The following is a 20,912-nucleotide window of genomic DNA, read 5'->3' as shown; positions in this document are numbered from 1 at the left end:
AGAGGGGCCAAAGACAACAGTTCCAAGTCACGGTGAGAGAAATTCTGACTGAGCACAAGGAAATTATTCCTCAAAGTGAGAGCAGCTCAGCCCTTGAACAGATGCCCAGATGTCAAATCACCCTTCATGGAGACAGTCAGAGCTCTCCTGGAGGAGCCCTTGAGCCACCTGAATGAACTACCCCTGGCTGCAGTGCAGGGAGGGAGCCTGGACCAGATGACCCCCTAGAGATCCCTTCCAACCTAAATTATTCTACAGTTCACTATTTCATTCTGGATATTATTTTCTTGAAGTTACAACATACTTTAAAATGCCTTTGAAAGCAGCATTCCTTCTGAAACTTAATAGATGTTGGCATGTTGTTATATTCAGGCATCTAGCAGTGCTTTGGCATGCAAGAAGAAAGAGAAACACCACATAAAACAGTGTAAGAGCAGAGGATATAATTCCTCATACGCCATACTACTTTTTATGTTGGAAAGATACTTCACATTTGAAGAAAAAATGTGAGATGAAACCCCTATTCTTCAATTGATTCAGTATATTTTAAATGTTAACATTAAAATAGTGTAAATATAATATTATTTACATTTACTATTAACATAATATATATTCTTTATATTAAAATGTTCTCCCTTACTCTGAGCATGAAGTTTGGTATATGTAAGAAGAAACTTGTGGAAAAAAATGACCAGATAATTGTAAGAAGCCTTAAAAAACATATAGAAATCAAGACCATTTGAAAAATGAAGTCTTACGAGAAAATATATATACTTAAGAGCCCACCTTTCTAATCAAAATAGCAAAAAAACCCCAAATCCACAAGTAAGTTTATATTATCAGTTTCTTTGCCAGTGCTGCAGGTGGCTATTGTGAAAAAAATAAGAAAAAAAAAGTTACTCAGCTCTCAAAAGACTGTAAATTTCAGTTTCAATCATATGCAATAAACTGAGGCATCATGTTGTTTAGAAGCTTTACAGAAATTACACTGAACATTATTTATCTGAGTTTTAAAAAAATTCACTTCCTTAATAGCCACAATAGTATTACAGATATTTATATGCACTACTTTCATTGAAGAAAGAGTTAAGTGCTACACTGACGAAAATGATTTTACAGCCACACCTGTTTTCATTTGTTTTGCATTCATACTGTATTATTTTAAGTGTTTCAATATTACTGGCATATCATATTCTGATTGTGTACTGACAGGACTATCTGTTTATCTCTATCATATGAAAAATCAGTAGAACTGAAAAGTCCAGCGTGTGTTAAGAAAAACTGCAGTCTGGTTACCCCAGAGTATATCAACAGCAAACCGTATTTCTTTGGGTTGGTGCCCTACAGGATTTACCCCATGAGCTCTAGGTACCCAGAGCTGTGCACTGCTACTTCCATCTCCACTTCTCTACCTGACTTCATTTCCAACTGAAAATTCCAGCAGGAAACACACACCACCCTCATACTGCCAATGTCTTTAGGCTTCTGGCCAGTTTGCCACACAAAGGTTTAAATTTACCAATCACATGTCACTCCCCCACTACACATTTTTGCACTGTTATGTATAATACATTGCCTTTTCATCACAGCAGAGGAAGGTTCTGGACATAAGAGACATTTTGATGGGCAGGGTAGAAAGGGAGGTACTGATTGGTCTTGGGCAGCAGCTTTTCCCATGACATAAACAACCTATGTTTCAGTTTTTTTGATAAAAGGGGAAAAAAAGATCACAGCCAATCCATGTGAAACCTGTTGTCTGCATCCTGTTACCACAGACCTACAGAAAACCACTGTGTAGACAATATGGCATAGTACACGTTAATGCAACTTAAGACTAGTGCAGCCACAAGTCATTTTCTATGCTCTTGAAAAGCCTGCCCATAAACTAACAACTCTGTAAAATACTTAAAAGTTGTATGAGAAAAGAAAAAAAATACGGAGAAATAGATTTCTGTGATGTTTCCTCAACCCGATTCCTTTTTGCATTTATATAAAGAAATAATGTACTCATCTGCATACAGTTGAACATTAATTTTCTAAGTATGGCATGCTGTTTATGACAACCATCTCCTCAGACTTTATTTCTTTGTCTCAATCAGTCCACTTAAAAATCAACATCAAAAATTTTTGCAGAGGCAGTGAAAATTATAAAGTTGTTTATATTTTTGCATTCAATTTACTATGCATTGTAACCACTTCTGGTTTAGATAGATAATGTTTCTGAGAAATCAAACAAAAAGAAGATACAAATCTAAAACTCTGTGCAAAGCCTAAATTCTTCAGACTGTTTGTCATCTTCTGTAATAAAAGCATATGTAGCAACTTTGATCAGAGACAGCCATAATGCTTTAACGCCAAGCACGAAAACTAAAAATTCCTAACTTTTTCAAAAGGGAAAATACAATTTAAGAGCAACAAAAAATTAAAATCACTAACTTGTAACATGGAGTGCATCTCAGCTTTGTACAACTGAACTTGTTTAAATTTGCTTTTTAAAAGCACTAAGATTTGGTAACCACACAGAATAATTTAGGCTTGAAGGGATGTGTAGAGGTCATCTAGTCCAATCCCCTGCTCAAAGCTGGCCCAGGGCTGTCTCTGATCAAGTTCAGACCATCTCCATGGATGGAAACTCCACAGCCTCACCAGACACCTTGTTCCAGTGTCCGACCACCCTCATGGTGCAAACATTTTTCATTATGTCAAATCAGAATTTCCCATGCTCCAACTCATGCCCATTGCCCCTCACGCTGTCACTGTGCACCTCTGAGAAGAAAGGACTTGCTTAGACATCAGCAAGTCCAACTCTAAACATCAGGAAATGTCAAGCGGTTGCTCCTATGGTCTTGCTCCTGCTTCTTTGTTGCATGAATCATCCTACAGTTTTCACTGAAACTACCAGGTGGCATCATTTTCTGGACCAGACTCCCACTTCTTTCCAGGCCCAAAAGACTAACAAAAATCCGTATGGAATAAAACTGTCTTTAGCAGGATCTTTACGTTATCAGGGGAAAATCTGCCTATTCTGTGGCCTAGGCTGTTGTGGCTGCCTCTTGGCAGGTCCTAAGATTCCTCATTAATGCTAGCTCATTTACCTCAAACCACCCAACACATTGTGGCATGGATGTCTCCCCTTCCACCAATTAACTGTCTGTCTGCAAGCTGATCATTTTATCTGTAACTTACTTTCTCTAGTCATAAAATGGGAGTACAGATACCATTTTGCTTCTCAAGAGCACTTGGAGCAGAAGGTGCTGATGTTTGTAAGGTCTCAGGTTGCACAGCTTGGAAAAGAGGACGAAAAAAATGCATAATTGTATATTTACTGTATTAGCATCTCATGAATACGGCTTGAGGTTATCTACTGGAACATTAGGAGACAGTTCAGTTAACTAATTCAGTTACTATCATGAAGCAAAATCCTCTTAAAATTACTCCTGTTATTACATGGATACACTTTAATAAGTGTTTTGACATTACAAAGTCCAAGCAAGAGCTACCCAGGCCTAGGAAGTCTACTTGAACAGAACTAAATGTACTTTTAGTTTGTGGTTCAGTAGACATTACACCACTATCCAAAAAAGTTACACTGGCCATACTCATGCCTTAAAAAGGAAAATCAAGACAGAATATTTACGATATCAGGGTGCTTGTGTGATCTGCTAGAACTAGGGTTGAGAGTGGTTCTAATATGGTGCAAAATTAAATTAAATAATAATATGAACCTAGCAGTGTTTACACAAGTCTGATGAAAGGTACTTGTGCTGACAATAATTTTATATATCATGATAGAATTTTATGAGGTTAAAAAACATGTTGAAATCCAACAGGAAAAGAAGTAAGAATAAGATGTAAAAAGCATTCTTAAGGGGTACTCTACTAGAGTTTCACAAACAGAAGATTTCAATCTCATGTTATTTCTGCCAGGTAAATAATTGTTTTGGTTTTAGGAAAAAAAGAAGCCAACTCCTAACTTCTACTTAAGCAAGTCTGTGACTTTCTATGTGACTCGTCAAAATTAACCTTGTGAAGGCAAGCTATGTCAACAGAGCCCGATTTAATCTAAGTCTAAACAGACAGTGAATATCACTAGAGCCTATTATAATAGCCAAAGGTACTGGGCAAAAAAAAAAAAATTAAATTATTTAGGTTGCAAAACTGACAAAATTTAAAAAATGATCTGATAGATTGTGACCAACACTCACGGGAATATTTTCCAACTTTTGAATATTTTCTACATAAAAATTTTTGTTTCCATGTATTTTTTTTAATGAAGACTAATTAAAGAAATCTTAGAGACAAACGAACTACATAGCTGCAGGAATGCCAACTCTACAAGTATAGAATGAATAGGCAAGCTATTACTGAAGTTGAATGCTTCAGGATTTATTTTCCAAAGCCAACAACGCATTTCAGTGCATATAACAAACAAATCTATACCCATCTTGCCAGTCATAAATGAAACAGACCAAGGCAATATTGCAGAAAATTATTAGTATTATAAAAACCAGCTACAGCTCATTTGTCTCTCCAAAAAAGAGCAAGTCTACTTCAGTACTATGACATTTTATGAAATGTGAAGTATCATGCTAGTATTCATGCGTACTATTCCCATTTCGATTTCCCTTGTACACTATGATTTAATCTTGAATACACATCTTCAATATTAGTGCTAAGCTGCTTTACTGCCTGAGATGTCTTCATGCCGATATCCCATAATAAAATCTTGTGCAATTAAGACATATTTCAAGATGAAATGGATTCCAGCTGGAAGATGGGAGAAGGGAGAGCGATGCTTCCCCCGATTAGTGATGTTTAGGCACTGTTATTCAGAGGTGCTGTTCCCTCCACGTACACAAGAGTGGACCTTTTGCACATTTCTCAAACACCTTCACGTGCTGCCTCTGCAGCTGCAACCCCAGTACCTGCTATCAGCCCAGACCCTAGTTAAGCTTCTTCCATCTGCCAGCCACTGCCAGGACAATGGCTGTGGAAAAACAAAGCCCCATCAATTACATGGGACTTCTTTTACCTCCCAACAAACCTTAATGCCTCTAAAGGAGGCTGTCTAAAGGAGCCCTTTCCTCCATGATGTCTCTGCCCCTTCTGACAGCCATCTTACAGAGAGCCTGGACAGCCAGGTTATACTCTAGCCATCAAGCATCTTGAGTATGGAAATTTGGTGCATCTGCTTGTGCATTATGGATTGCCTTTAAAATCCTCTTGTTTCTTGATCAGTTGTTTTGAACTCTGACAAGCGACTGGTATTTTTCATCAGTTTTCCCCTGGGTGCATGCAGGAGGTCAAGTGGCACAGTGAGTTTGGAAGAAGTGACTGGCTCATGTCCCCAGTTCAACTTCCTGTTTAGATCCAAGCTTTGCACTGATGGAAACAACTGCCCATAACACTTTATGAACAAGCAGAACATAGAGAAAAAAAATCTCTGAGATGAATTATCAGTATTTATTTTACATTTCTGTTTGGTTTTGGGTTTTTTTGTTCCCAAGATAAAACAAATCAAGGTCCTTCATTTGAAAAATATTTGATAAAGATTCTCCAATACAGCCTTTTGTTGTTTTCTCCCTTTACCTTGCAACCGCAGATGGTTTGTTCTTTACAGACACTATCAAACACGTTATTATTGGACAGCATTAAAGCTTCAACTAGGAGGAACAAACATAGTCAAGCAGATGATCACATACTTTTTCTTTTTTTTAACATTTCTTCCCCTTTTTGTTCACTGATATTATTAAGGAAAACTTATTACTTACCCAACATTTTCTGCATCTTCATCACACTCAGCCCTGTATTTGCAAACTCCACATTTTGAGTGTTTTCTCTGAACTTCTGTCCCAGATCCTTCATACTCTGAAAAAAATAAGGTATTTTTAACAGAAAGCATGACTTTCATATTAAGCCCTGATTTTGCTTACCGAAATCCATTTGCCTTCAGGTATATTGTCAACATGAAGTTATCATATACTGAAGCTATTAACCTTAATAGTGCTCCCTTTTTCAAAATCAGGCAACTGGAGGTTGGTAGAACTGACAAGTGACAAGGAAGCATCCCTGAAAACACTAATGCTTCATTGATTGACTCTTCCTTTATTCTTTTTTTAGTGATTTGTATTTATTCTCACACCACCAGACACACAACTGACATTGACACGTGCCCCAGTCCCATTTTTAATTGGCACTGATAATGTGTAAACCCTGTGCCTTTTAACGTCCTTGAATATTAGGTAGTGGGGATTCGAATGCTATTTTATTTGAAAATCTTTAATTACAGATATCCTTATGCAAGGTTACTGCTTGCATTTTTTCCCCTTTCTCTTTCCAATGATGGGATTAGACTGTGCTCATATCTCACATGTGCTGTGGTATATTTTCCAGATTACTCTGATTGGTTGTATGAGACTAAAAGAAAAAAGTCATCTTAACAAGAAACTGGTAGAAATGCCACGTCTCCTAAAAAGTAAAATTAATATCTCAAATATTCAGGTCCTAAAAACATCTGCATCAATCTTACTGTTGACATGGACATCAAAACTCTTCCCCAAGTAAAAGAAATAAAATATATTCTTACGGTTTCACTACCATTAGTCACTCCTATTTTTGATTTTAACAAAGTGATAAAGGAGAGCTAGATATTTAAAAAGAAGGAAAAGAACCACAGAAATCTGCAGAGGGAGCCGAGAAGCATTTAACGTGTCACAGTATCGTGTTGGTGTACGGCTGACTACACAAGGCTGTTGGATGGACAGAGGTCAAAGTGATTCTCTTCCTCATAGCAGCTTTCTGTGCTGTAGCAACAGCAAATCAAACACCACCAATTAAACAGCTGCATTTACATTGTTTAAATGTAAACAGGAAAAAGAAATCCACAACAGTCCTTCCTAATTTTCCTGGATCTTGGCTGAAGGGAATCTATCCCTCCCACCTGTGGGGCTGCGCTTATGTGAAGAATAGTGCAGGTGAGGCTGCATGTTTTCAAAGATTAATACATATCAAACTTTATTACAAAATTCCCACTGTAGAAATTCTATTAGCACTCTTCTAAGTTGCAGTAGAGGTCATTTGCTTTCATCTTTACAAATGTATGTCTTACTTGATTTTTCATTCTTTCTAGATACCACATTCCTATGCCTGTGTTTGGCATCTTAAAGTGTCCTTTAGTGTCAGATTTCACTCTTCCATGCCAATAAATGATCCCCTACAGCTTGAATAAGTTAAACAAATAGCACTACTCATGGCTTTCATTCATGGTACTTCCACTTCTTTTGCTGTTCTTATGACCCTCGACGCCCTTCCCCAGCATGTTAACACCCTCCGGAGTCACGGGTACAACAGCTGGACACACTGCTCTAGAAGAGTTTTCATCAAAGCCAAATACCGTCTATGATATACTTCAGTTAAAACATCTGATAATCATATTAATTTTTGACCATTTTCTGCACTGACCGCTATTATTCACATTCACTTTATTATGCACCTTATTCCGTAATGAGTCCTTTTCATGGTCGTCAGACTGTAGGAGAGAGGCTGATATCCAGAAAAAAATCGCCTAGATCCTGGGCCCACTACATATAACTGTCCTCAGACATTAACACCCTGCTTGCTTTTGCATCCTGTTAGCTCAGTGACCTGTCCTCTGTCACCCAGGCCTGATCAGTACTGACTGATTTGCTCCCAGGTCGCCAGTGGAAGGGGTCACGAGGCCAAGAACAGTCCCTAGAAACACACTCATTTTGTAACGATTCCTTAACATTTAACCATCCATTGATTGGCAATATTTTTGCACATTAGATGTGCACTGTGTGGGTGATGTGCCCTCTAGTTACTTAGACTTGCATGAGAGATTGCCTTCGACTAAGAAAGGTTATGGTATCAAGTTGGTACGTTTACATAAAATGTTCTGTTGTACAAATGTATTTCTTGGAAAAATATGTTTTAAAAAAAGTAAATTTCTCAGTGAAGGTTTTCATGAACCCATGATGACTGGCATTAAATATTTTCCTCTCCCTTAATTCTGTACTCAGTTATTCTTCCACCATCTATTCCACTGCTTTGCTTCTGATGGATGCCAGAATGAGAGGCTGTAGCCCCCTTGATCATCACATTTATATTTTCTCAAAATATTTGTACAGTATTTCTCATTGAAGAAAAAGAGACCAAAAAAGTCATCATCGGCCCAGAGAGTTCTTTACCACCCAGTTTTAAAGCTTTCAGATGTAAACCAGCCAGACCTGCTGGTTACGAAACACCTGTCTTCAACATTTTGTGCTTAATATCCTTCTGCAGTACTGCTAGCATGGAAAATATTTCATCATATCCTATATATACTATCTGACTTGACTACAAATACAGCCAGAATGCTTTACAGAGCACTTTCGCTGCACTATTAGCATTTCAATTTTGTAATGGAGCTAAAGAAGCAGCACATAGACATGCGCACACGTACACCGTTCCCCACTGTCTTTAGTTCTGTTCCCTGTGAATGCTCCGGCACCTTTTCATTTTCATGAACAGTAGTCCACAACTACTTGTTCATTGTTTATATATGCTATTCAGTGTAAAACTTCTCTCTCTCCCCTTCCCCCCCACCTAAAATTGCTTTCTCTATCTTTTAAAATTAGATTTATTTTAGAAAAACTGTGGCTTTTTTTTTTTGATCAGAACTTGCTGGACCTCATGTATATAGAATTATTTATCTGTACTTTATTTTGTTTGCAAATAATAAATATGTGCAAGTCAAGAACACCTGCACTTCAGGTACTAATAATTTACACCTGTCAGGATGAAGTGTAATACAGGTGAATGTGTATTGATGCAACATTTACAAGTTAGGTGATAGTCATCTATAATTTTTAGAAGCTTCTTTCATTACTAGCTGCATGATGTTTTAGTACTAGCAGCATGAGACACTGCATATAACTTAGACTGAAAAGCTTGAAGAAAATGCAGCTTTTCCCACCAATACAGAATAGATAAATACTGTTTTTCAGCCTGAATTGGTAGCAGACATTTTAGTACCCCACTTGTGTACTGTTAAAATAAGTTAACCCATTAATATTTGAGAGCGTAAGTTTCTCTATTGCAAATGTCTCCAAACAGGCAATGCATCCCTTAATAGATTGTCCCTCCCTTCTCCTTCCTCCCCCACATTTGATCTTTGCTAAATAGGTTATAGCAGTTAATTTTAATACTCCGATCAATCAGGTCTTCCCAGCAGGTTTCAGTAATATCAATTAGGTCAAAACATGCTCCTAAATGAGCAATTCAACTCCTCTTGTTTATTATGCAGACTTCTAATGTTGATGCACAGATGATTACAGAATTTCTTCTCCTCACTTTTGTTTGTATGTTGATTAATTCTGTTCTTTGACATCTTAATTTCATGTTGAGTGAAAGCTCATTTTCCCCTCTCTTTTCAGCTTCCTTTCGTGTTTCCAGGCAGCATCTCATTAATGCTCTGTCCTTCAAAAGAAATGAGGCACGAGGATGGGATCTGTGACTCCCAGTTGTCTCTCTGAGCTGCAGTGCTTCCTAACACATCTCCTCGAGTCATTATTCCTCTGCAGAAGATGGCCAGCTATATCTTAGGAGCTGCAGGGTAGGAGCCTGCAAATGGACAGTAGAGCTAGAGGAATTGGCCAGCAGTAAATTGCTTCCCTCAACAACTCATTTCTGTGTTCCTACAATGGTAATATGGCTGAGTTTCTGCTGAGGGCTTTTAATCAAGTCTGAAGCAAAAACATCAGCCTGTGTCAAGGTGAAGTTTGGTCTGCCCCAAGCCGTGGCCTGGAAAGGGAGCTCTGCTGTTTGTACGTATTTTTCAGTGTTCCCAGTGAAGAAGGGGGAGCGTGTGGAGAGCTGCAACTACTCAGTAGCCATGTACAGGTGGAATAAAGATTCCCTAAGGTGTCTGGGAAAGCCTCTCTGAAAACCAGTTCCTCTCTGTTTTGGGAGAATAGTGATTTTTACTGATGTGCTATCCCATGGGAGCAACTAATCTCAAAAAGAATTTGGAAAAATAGGAAGGGCCACAGCAAATCCCCTTCTGCACCTTAAAGTACAGAAGAAACCCTCTGTGATTAGATTGTGATTCCCTCAGTACAGCTAACACTGGAAACTCCTCTTAAAATACCCCAGTCCACGCATCATGCATCACGGGCTGAACAGTTTAGTGACTTCTCTTCCATTAATTTTCAGGGGCAACTTTAATGACACACTTAGTTAAAATGGAGATTGTACCTAGAATTTAAAACAAAACTGCAAACGTGCTCTTTTGTCTGTAAGTATATATTTAAAACAAGTGCAACAACTGCTCTTAGCTATCCCAAATTCTTGGCAAGCGGTATTTTGAAAAAGACAAGAATGGGCATTACAGGTTTAACACAAGGATGCCTGATCTGTTTATGACTGAAGTGCCTAGAGGAGGGGAGTTCAAAGTTTGCTGCCCTAATCACAACCCAGTCAATGCAATATGTTTGCCCAGTGGTTACGACAGTGGTAGCGTGTGCACTTTTAAACAAAGGACTTGAGGGTGTGCACTGTAAGACCCCCTACCACCACTAGCCTTTTTATGTGTTAGGTATTTTACACATTTGACAACTATAACTTCTATTTAGCTTCTATGTGGATGACACCATGGATAATGGTGGGGAACACCGGCATACTGCAAGAGCCGGATCCCTTTTATGTTGCAGGACCCTCTGGCTGGAGAACTTGAATACCCATTCACTCCACTGTCTTGCTTCAAATGCAACTAACTCCTTTTTCTCCAAAGGAAGACACAACAACTTCAGAGCAACCACCAGGGAAATTATGTATGAGTAGATGATGGTGGAAAACGGAAAGGACAGGAAAGTCACCAGACGCCAAGGGAGGTGTCCCACAATTTCATGAACACGCCCAATGCTGTCCTGCAGGCCCTACTCAGGCTGCCTAAGATGAACCTGCCCTCATTTGCTATCTGTTATCCTGCACAAGAGGCAAGAGGAATCTGTCCTTCCATGCCCCTGGCTCCAGCATCCTTCTGAGCAAGCTCCAGCCCCCCTGAAAACCCTGCTTAAAATAAGTTTTCACCAATGGAAGGCCTGAACACTCAGGCTCTTTGCCTCTGCCTTGCTGAACCTTTGGTGAAAACACAGTAATTCTTGCAAGTTTTAGTTCAGTGTTAATTTTACCTACAGGGAGTAGGACCTCAACAGAAATAAATAGGGTTATTTGAAGCTGAAGTGATACTCAGTGACAAGCTACGTGATGGAATCGGCACTTAAATCTTTCTAAGTCACACACCATTATAGAAATGTGCTAAAAGACGTGATGTTACCTCCTATCCAGGATATTAATCACCATCAAGTTTCTGTAGTCATATTAAAATACATTAAAACAAATCAGTAGCATTATTACAAATTAAAATAAAAAAATATTCAAGGTTCTAAACTGCGTCTGTTTATGCCACCCTGACTGTGTGACAACTACTGGATAAGTGTTGTCCCCAGTGAGGGGAAGGAACAGATGGCAGCCTGCTAAAAAGCACATACTGTATATCAATTTATTAATTACTAAATGCAATCTGCTAGACGTTCATCACAAGATACTTCAGCTATTAAATTTCAGATGGATTAGAAATTCAAAACAAATTTTTTTAATAATAATTAACTTAGCTATATGTATTGCAAGCATGTTATTTGCTTAGCTTAAAAGCCTGAAATGATTGGGTGCCATCTGTCTAACTATCATTACATCTTTTTTAATATCAAAAATGCAGTTTGCTTAGGTACACAGATAAACGCTGAACAAAAAGAATAAAAAATTAATGTTATGGGCATAGTAGGACACTTGGAAATCTTACCCTTGTTGGTTGATTACTAGAGCACAGAACTTGCCTCTTCTAGGATACTGGTGTGTCTCTGAGAAGCTGGCTTGAAAAGTCATTACTGTTTGTTAACTCTTTGATGGTGTATGTAACACATGCTGATGGTTTTCAACACATCCTTGCAAATGCCTAACTATCACAAAGTCAACATCACAGCTGCCATTTGCTGGCAGTATCAAATAGAGAAAGTAAGGGCTATCTGGAGTGAGAGGAAAAAAGGCCTTTACTTGGAGATACATGGGAAGAATGGCTCAAAAGTGCTCATTTATCAAAGACAGGATCTGGGAGCTCAGAAGAAATACGGTTTTCCTTCAAAAGTTATTGCACTATGCTTGGATGTCATATGGAAAGTACTATCAAAAAAAGCCTTACAAATAAGGACTACTGCTATATGAAAGCAAATTATCCTAGTCACAAATACCTTTGACCAAAAAAAAGAACCAGCTTCATCTTCAAAAAGCTTTCCTTTAAGAATCAGTGTCCCATCTGCAGTGGGCCAAAATTTCTTCTAACGTAGGATGTGATTGTAAATCCGAGCAGAATTTAGACCAATGGCTCCTATTGCCCTTTCAGTTGTCTCAGTGTCATGCTAGGATCTTTTTTAGAATATTGACACGGACAACAGCTTTAACACAAGACTGAGGTCTTCTGAACATGGAGGCTAAATGATGGGACTTATACCTCACTAGGAGTCTTGAATGCCACTTTTTAGAGTGAGAGGGCAAGAAGATCACTAAGATGACTGCTTCTTTTTAGACCTTCTTGGCTAGTATCAAATTGTAAACTTGAGGAAAAAAGAACCAACCTATTTGCACATAGAAAGTACCCTGAAGAAAAAACTGTAAAAAGCTCATCATTAGTCACATTCATATGAACCTACCAAAGTTAATCTTCCTGAGGCTACTTTATTGGGTCAGCACAGTTCTTTTTACAGGGAGAATATTGCAGGTTCCACCAGAAATAAAAATTTAAAATTTTTATTAGAAAAAAAAAGAAAATGTTTCATGCAAGCTAGCAATCTACCTCCTTTATGTACATGTGACAGCCTGAGGATCATTTTTTGTACCCGGGTCTACCAGTTGTGGAAGTACATCCAGCAGGTCAAATAGTGTTGCAATTTACAACTGGCAGAGATGAACATGAATCTGAGCCTGTAACTTCTCTGTCAGCAGTTCTGCCTCAAACTCTAACAAATCGCTGTTTAAAGAAAGTGGATCATGAGCCAGTTTTATGACTCTGTTCTTCAGAACAGGGAAATTGCAGAATGATTCATAGGAGATTACTAAGAGAGAAGCCCATGTCTTAAATGCAAATCTAAAGGATCCCACCATCTTCAGCTGTGACCTCCACTAAGCAACTTTTTTAGGTCTGACATTGCTTTCTGTAGGGGTGAAACGTAATGGTAGAGTAATGAGGTTTTTGAAATTCCTCTAATTTCTGAATTAACAATCCATACTCTTCTTAGAATTGGCTTCAGGATACCCATTGCCACAAGTGATCAACAGCTTGGTTTTGTAAGTGTAATTTTTATTACGCTAATTGAAGGTTCAGACTTCTGAAACGAGCAAAATGAGTAATTTTATTACAACTCTTTATTAATACTGTGTCATCAGAGCATAGAAAATGGAAATCGCTTATCCAGAATGTCAGTGGGCAACTAGACAATAGTGTCACCCTTAAAAATTATACTCCAACTCATTCAGGCATACCGAAAAAATTCTCCCACTTTTAGTTTTTCTCCTAAAATCTAGTATCTTTGTAACAGTAAACATGATTTGGGAGAGAACCTGGATCAGTAGTTCCATGGTCTTTAGCATTCTTGTGGCACATGACAACTTCTAAGGCAAAACGCTGTCTGAAATAGTCTTTGAGGAAGAGGACTTTTGTGGGCTTTTTAATCAGTTCTAAATCTACTTTTTTTTCCCCACAAAAATGAATGCATTTAACATCACACAGTTTGGGAGTAGGAGGGAAAATCTGCATCAAGTCAAGTTTCAGAATCATTAATAAGCTTGTTCTGTGTCTGGAAAGTGAAAGAGAACAGTGTGAACCACTAGCACAAATCTCAGCTGCACGTGAGGTGAGCAGCTAATTTCAGCAGCGAAGACTGCCACAGGCAGAGCTATAGCAACTGAAGAGCACAACTCAGATGCTTTCCCAATACTCTCCTTCACAGTTAAAAATCTACCAGCAAACAGTACATCTCCTGCACAGCAATTGCAATGCTCCCTGAACATGTATGAGCAGCTGCATTCATCCATTCCATGTGTGCAAGCATCACTGGTGCATGCACAGTCACACTAATTGCATGTTTAAGAAACACAGCAAATGCTTATTCTGTGATTAACATCTGGAAATGTAAATCCTAGGAAGAAACCAGAAATTTATAAGCTAGCATGTTTTCTCACTTGCTGGCGCTCTCTCAGTTACCCTTGCATTTTTTCCACTTTGATTGCTGCTTCCTCGTACTTACAAGCAGTAGCCGTCCCTAACCCCCAGGGCACAGAAGCTCCTCATGCAACTTGGTTCCTATTTGTGCACCCTTAGCCAAGAGTAGGGTATCAACCAACATAAGTATGGTATCCCCAACATAAGAAGGACATGGAGCTGTTGGAGCAAGTCCAGAGGAGGGCCACGAAGATGATCAGGGAGCTGGAGCACCTCTCCTATGAAGAGAGGCTGAGAGAGTTGGGGCTGTTCAGCCTGGAGAAGAGAAGGCTCCAGGGAGACCTTATAGCAGCCTTCCAGTACCTGAAGGGGGACTACAGGAAAGCTGGAGAGGGACTTTTTACAAGGGCGTGTAGTGATAGGATGAGGGGGAATGGTTTTAAACTGAAAGAGGGTAGATTTACATTAGATATTAGGAAGAAATCCTTTATAGTGAGGGTAGTGAGACACAGGTTGCCCAGAGAAGTTGTGGATGCCCCCTCCCTGGTAGTGTTTAAGTCCAGATTGGATGAGGCTTTGAGCAACCTGGTCTAGCGGAAAGGGGGTTGGAACTAGATGATCTTTAAGGTCCCTTCCAAGCCAAACCTTTCTATGATTCTATGATTCTAAACTATCAGGCCTGGGTGATTAGTAGTATATCTCAGCATGTCCTGGCTTCCTTCAGAAGAAAACAGGGAAGGCTGCTCCAAGAGGGAGCTGTGCTCTGCTCCAGTTAGCCCTGTAGCTCGAATAACCACGGAGGCAGGACTGTGGTGTGCAGCAGGGAGCACCCCTACCCTGCAAGTCACCCTCTGCCTGGGTTCCTGACCTTTCTCCTTGTCTGGATCCTGAACAATGTACCTCCATCCTCAACAGGTTCAGCATTCTTTTAGAAACTTGGTTTTAATTCTAAATTCCCTTAACGTGAAATACGTCTCTGATGTTTTTAATGTCTCCTTGTAACACTTTGACAGTTACTTGAATAACGGAACAAAACCAATTCCAGATCACAGAATCACAGAATGTTAGGGATTGGAAGGGACCTCGAAAGATCATCTAGTCCAATCCCCCTGCCGGAGCAGGATTACCTAGACCATATCACACAGGAACGCGTCCAGGCGGGTTTTGAATGTCTCCAGAGAAGGAGACTCCACAGCCTCTCTGGGCAGCCTGTTCCAGTGTTCGGTCACCCTCACTGTAAAGAAGTTTTTCCTCATATTTATGTGGAACCTCCTGTGTTCCAGCTTGCACCCATTGCCCCTTGTCCTGTCAAGGGATGTCACTGAGAAGAGCCTGGCTCCATCCTCATGTCACTTGCCCTTTACATATTTATAAACATTAGTGAGGTCACCCCTCAGTCTCCTCTTCTCCAAGCTAAAGAGACCCAGCTCCCTCAGCCTCTCCTCATAAGGGAGATGTTCCACCCCCTTAATCATCTTCGTGGCTCTGTGCTGGACTCTCTCTAGCAGTTCCCTGTCCTTGAACTGAGGGGCCCAGAACTGGACACAATACTCCAGATGCGGCCTCACCAGGGCAGAGTAGAGGGGGAGGAGAACCTCTCTTGACCTGCTAACCACACCCCTTCTAATACACCCCAGGATGCCATTGGCCTTCTTGGCCACAAGGACACACTGCTGGCTCATGGTCATCCTGTTGTCCACTAGGACCCCCAGGTCCCTTTCCCCTACGCTGCTCTCCAACAGGTCTGTCCCCAACTTGTACTTATACATGGGGTTGTTCTTGCCCAGATGCAGGACTCTACACTTGCCCTTGTTATATTTCATTAAATTTCTCCCCGCCCAACTCTCCAGCCTGTCCAGGTCCCTCTGAATGGCTGCGCAGCCTTCTGGTGTGTCAGCCACTCCTCCCAGTTTTGTGTCATCAGCGAACTTGCTGACAGTGCACTCTATTCCCTCATCCAAGTCATTAATGAATATGTTGAATAGTACTGGTCCCAGTACCGACCCTTGAGGGACTCCGCTAGACACAGGCCTCCAACTGGACTCTGTCCCATTGACCACCACTCTCTGGCTTCTTTCCTTCAGCCAGTTCACAATCCACCTCACTACCCCATCATCCAGACCACACTTCCTCAGTTTAGCTGCGAGGATGCTGTGGGAGACCGTGTCAAACGCTTTACTGAAATCGGGATAGACCACATCCACAGCTTTACCATCATCTATCCACCGGGTTACGTCCTCATAAAAGGCTATCAAGTTGGTTAAGCATGACTTCCCCTTGGTGAAGCCATGCTGAGTGCCCCTAATGATCCCCCTATCCTTGATGTGCCTAGAGACAGCACCAAGGACAAGTTGTTCCATCACCTTTCCGGGGATGGTGGTGAGGCTGACTGGTCTATAGTTACCCGGGTCCTCCTTCATGCCCATTTTGAAGACTGGAGTGACATTCGCTTTCCTCCAGTCCTCAGGCACCTCTCCCGTTGCCCATGACTTAGCAAAGATGATGGAGAGTGGCCTAGCAATGACTTCCGCCAGCTCCCTCAGCACCCGCGGGTGCATCCCATCAGGTATAAAAATGTTGTGAGTACAAAAATACTCTTGAGTTTTTGGCCAGAGAAGAGTTCAATAATCAAAGCAACAGTGGATTCTGTCCTTTGAAGGATCACTTTCAGACACAGAAAATGACTCAATATGCTGAAGACTGGCCAACTGTTCTGGAGAAGTATTATCCAACACCCTGTTTAGTGGATGGGGACAGTACTAATTCAATGCATCACAAATAGCCTAGATGTATCCAAAAAAAGAAAAAGTGCCAAGCAGGATTTTAATTTCCTAGTTCTTTAAAATATTTTTTCTATCTAAAATTAGGAACTAAAACCAACTGTTTTCATATTGAGCAGAAGCAGGAACCTTTCAGTTGGCCCAAAGGCACTCTAAAGCAAGCCAAATAAATGAAGGGCTAACATCACAAAACTGCTGGAGAAGGTAGTGGGCATGTTGTCCCTTCTTTATTCAATACCCAGGCAGTGCAGATACTCACCTGGGGCCAAGGGACCCAGAGTCAATTCTTTCTGCCTGAAGTGAACTGAACCTACGTATTCCACCTCCCAAAACAATGCACTAACCACTGCTACAAGGTAGCGCAGAGGGACCACCAAATCTCTTCAGCTGATGACATTCTATTTTGCATAAATGATTCAAATTCACCAGCACACTGAGTTCCAGCTAACAAAGCCTTTCTACAGCATGCATCCTCCCAACATCCAGGCTGTCGCCTTCCTCCTCCTCCCTTTGTCCCAGGCTCAATGAATATTTCAAGTGAGAACGAACACAATGTCAGTGACCAAGGGAGACCCATTTTGGACCTCTCTTACCAAGAGATGGTGGACCTGGTTCAGTCTTCTGCCCCAAATCAAACGACGAGTATATTCGACCTTGGATCTTTCACATTTTCAGTGAGCAGCCTAATCAACAAAATGCAGCATGTTCTGTCCTTCTTTTCTCCAAATTGTTCATATTACCCAAAGAATCCCCACATCTGTCAGTCAGCTGCCAATCTCTTCCAGACCAACACAGTAACATTTACAAAGGACTTTAAAGGGGGGGTTTGTATCTGATAGGGAAATACTGATAAAAAAATCCCAACAGCATTCAAACATTTCTAAAACTGTTCCAAAAGTAAAAGTCAGACACGGACTAAATTACTGTCATCTGTCTCCTGTAAGAAGTGCATAGCAACACTTGACTTGCAGGGAGCTGCTGTAGTGGAGTAACAGGCTGGGTAATGAAGGAGGAAGCAGAAGCACAGAGCTTCTGGGGAAAGAGCATGATGCAATCTCAGGAAGAAGAGTTTCAGAAAAAAAGACACCAGTGAAGGTAACAAGAAGCAGTGTTCAAGCAGAAAATTGTTCCTTCAGATACTTCTCCCAAAGGAAACAAAGGTGAGAATGGCCATGTGCTAGCAGCAGCCCAACTGATAGCATAGAATCACGGAATAATTTAGGTTGGAAAAGACCTTTAAGATCATCAAGTCCAATCGTTAACCTGGCACTGCCCAGTCTACCACTAAACCATGTCCCTAAGCACCACATCTATATGTCTTTTAAATACGTCCAGGGATGGTGACTCAACCACTTCCCTGGGCAGCCTCCTATTAAAGGGGAGGGAAATGCCTCCCCTTCACTTGATACATGAAAAAAGAGGGAGCTAACTCCTGATTTTTGGAAGGTAACTGCTGTGTTTAGCCACACAGCGATGCCACTGATCATTTTCCACAAAAGCACATTTCCATGTAGCTATACAAGTTTTCCGATATTTCAAAACTCAGTATCGTCGGTATAAACCACAACAATTTCTTAATACAAAAAAAGCCTAAAAGCAAAACGGCTTTTCCTGTGTCTGCATATATTTATCTCACATTTTTCATTCTATATGTATTCTTGCCAGTAGTATCAAAGCTAGAATTAAGATAAAATTAACTTTTTTTTTTTAAGCCCTGGAAGAAGGTTAAGATGTGTTCAAAGATAGGAACACTTCTACTAGCACCAGCTGTGCTACATCCCCTCTTTGAATATACAGCTTTGAACAGAAACATGTAAAATATTCGGTAAAAACAGATATCATACTGTAGTCATTATATATATTTGACCAAGGATAAAGGAATAACTAGACATTGTAGACATGAAGGAAATGAATGCAAGAAAAAAAAAGGTAAGAAATTTATTGTGAATGGACATTTTCAGGAGCAAAAGACAGTTGAAACAGGGATCTAAATATTACACTATATTGCTGGCAACAAATGAAAAATGATATAGATAAATCTGAAAGAACAACATTGGTCAAATGTACGCTACAACCAATTCCTATATGAATACTGCTCTGAGATGGTCAGATAAACTGCAACATTAAAGCTTATTTTTAAGTTGTCGTAATTTTTCCTTAATTCATGTGGTATACAGCAACCATGTACATAAAACCAACACACATATAGTAAAAAAGACAGACCAAAAGCAAATGTAACTGGGATTTGGTACTCACCTCCTTCTCCTGACCCAGAGCCATTATCTGAAAAAGAAACAGAGGGGGAGAAAAAAAAAGAAAGCAAATGAAAATATTGCTCCAGGAGCAGCTGTTCAGGAACTTGTCACTGTAAAACATGACACAGGTGTTACCTTTCATGAGCCAGGTATAAAAACAAACATCCCACATAAAGTCTGGCATTCTTTAATACAGTTTGTCCATGCTTACTGTGCCCTACTCTCTTCTCTTCCCTGTCAAGATATTTTTACTCAAGTAACAGCATCACTCAGTACTGGAAACTAAATAGCTTTCTTAGCCTTTTTTCAACTCTTAAGAGATTCAATTTGTTAAACCCAAAACAAATGAAGAGTAGAGAGTCTGATTTTTGGAGTATTTATTTTTTTTACCCTCTGACCCTGGGCAGTGGTATGTGAAGGACTAATATATGAATCACCTGACTGCAGAAGTACCTCCAGAAGACAACTGGTCCTCGAGGTAAAGTTGGCTTAAGTAATCCAACTACAAAATATCTCCTCTCAGCTGAGTCAATTACTTCGTATAAGGATGCTCTAATGGCATAGTTACTTCATTGACATTAGACTGACTGGATTAGCATCTGATGAGTGACAGCTTGTGGCTGCATCCCCTTTGCATTAGCAGTTCATGTGTCAGCAGGACTTGAGCTTCCTCACCACCCCAAGCCAACTAACACTTCAGAGCATTACGGAGCTGGCTAGGGATTTTGTTCGGGGATGTGTATCCCACCGGGCAGCACTCTGCACAGCGTCTTCAGCTAGCACGGCAGTAAAGACAAGCCCTTAAACACACACTCTGAGTCACAAACCTCCCTTGGTCTTTCTTGCTCAAAGAAAGTGGAGCGGAGAAGATGGGATGGCAATTACTGTCAGTGAATTGCTCCCCATCCTTGTTAGCTCAGCTTCTCTGGAAGATCAGGAGAGGAGCAGAGCACACGCTCTGCTCGTCCCACACCTCTCCTTTTATGCCTGCTTTGGTGATGGAGAAGGCAGCTGAATTTATTTCCACAAATCTGAAAGAAGAAGGAGACCAGACAGAGGGAGGAGCGGGGTTCTTACTTCCACGTAAGAGCTCATTGTTCACATCAGAGGAAAAACCAAACCCTCCGTTTGCTCAGTTCCCTCCCCCTCTTTTTCTTTAAGCAGTTATATTTCTAAGAATAATTCCCTCTAGTGCATGGATGAAAGCGTGAAACTCCATGTTACTGGGTCACTTCACACATTAAAAATAATCTCCTGTCACGTGGACTATCAGGAATAGAGAGGTTTTTTTCCTCTGCCTAAATTTTCCTCTCTTTCCTCCTATACCACTATTCCATGTCTAACAGACCGAGCTTACTACCTTACAGAAATGAATGCAAAAACAGAAGGGCTCTTGTTCCTTCGATAGTGACCCACTTTACCAACAGACAATCCCTTATAAAATGTCACAGTTGAGTCACTAAGAAATACGCCTCATGATGAGGTATTGCTTCATTAAGAAATTCGAAGGAGTATAATTTACTTATACGAGGTAAGTATATAGGCTTATTTGCAGTGGTGAAATTGTGTCATAAGCTGTTCTGGGGGAGAGAAGGCTGACATACA

General features: G+C 40.3%; 1 protein-coding gene across 1 annotated transcript in view; it reads right to left on the bottom strand.

Annotated features, from left to right (window-relative positions):
* TMEFF1 (transmembrane protein with EGF like and two follistatin like domains 1) overlaps positions 1–20,912 on the bottom strand; it is a 133,898-nt gene that overhangs the window by 26,507 nt on the left and 86,479 nt on the right. The window contains exons 4-5 of the mRNA XM_068396904.1: positions 19,309–19,335; positions 5,772–5,868 (exon numbers count right to left, since the gene is read on the bottom strand). Of these exons, the coding sequence (XP_068253005.1) occupies positions 5,772–5,868; positions 19,309–19,335 (124 nt within the window). The remainder of the gene's footprint in view (positions 1–5,771; positions 5,869–19,308; positions 19,336–20,912) is intronic.

This window comes from Nyctibius grandis, chromosome 3 (genome assembly GCF_013368605.1).
Source record: "Nyctibius grandis isolate bNycGra1 chromosome 3, bNycGra1.pri, whole genome shotgun sequence".
Taxonomy (NCBI): domain Eukaryota; kingdom Metazoa; phylum Chordata; class Aves; order Nyctibiiformes; family Nyctibiidae; genus Nyctibius; species Nyctibius grandis.
This window is presented reverse-complemented; position numbering and strand designations above follow the sequence as displayed.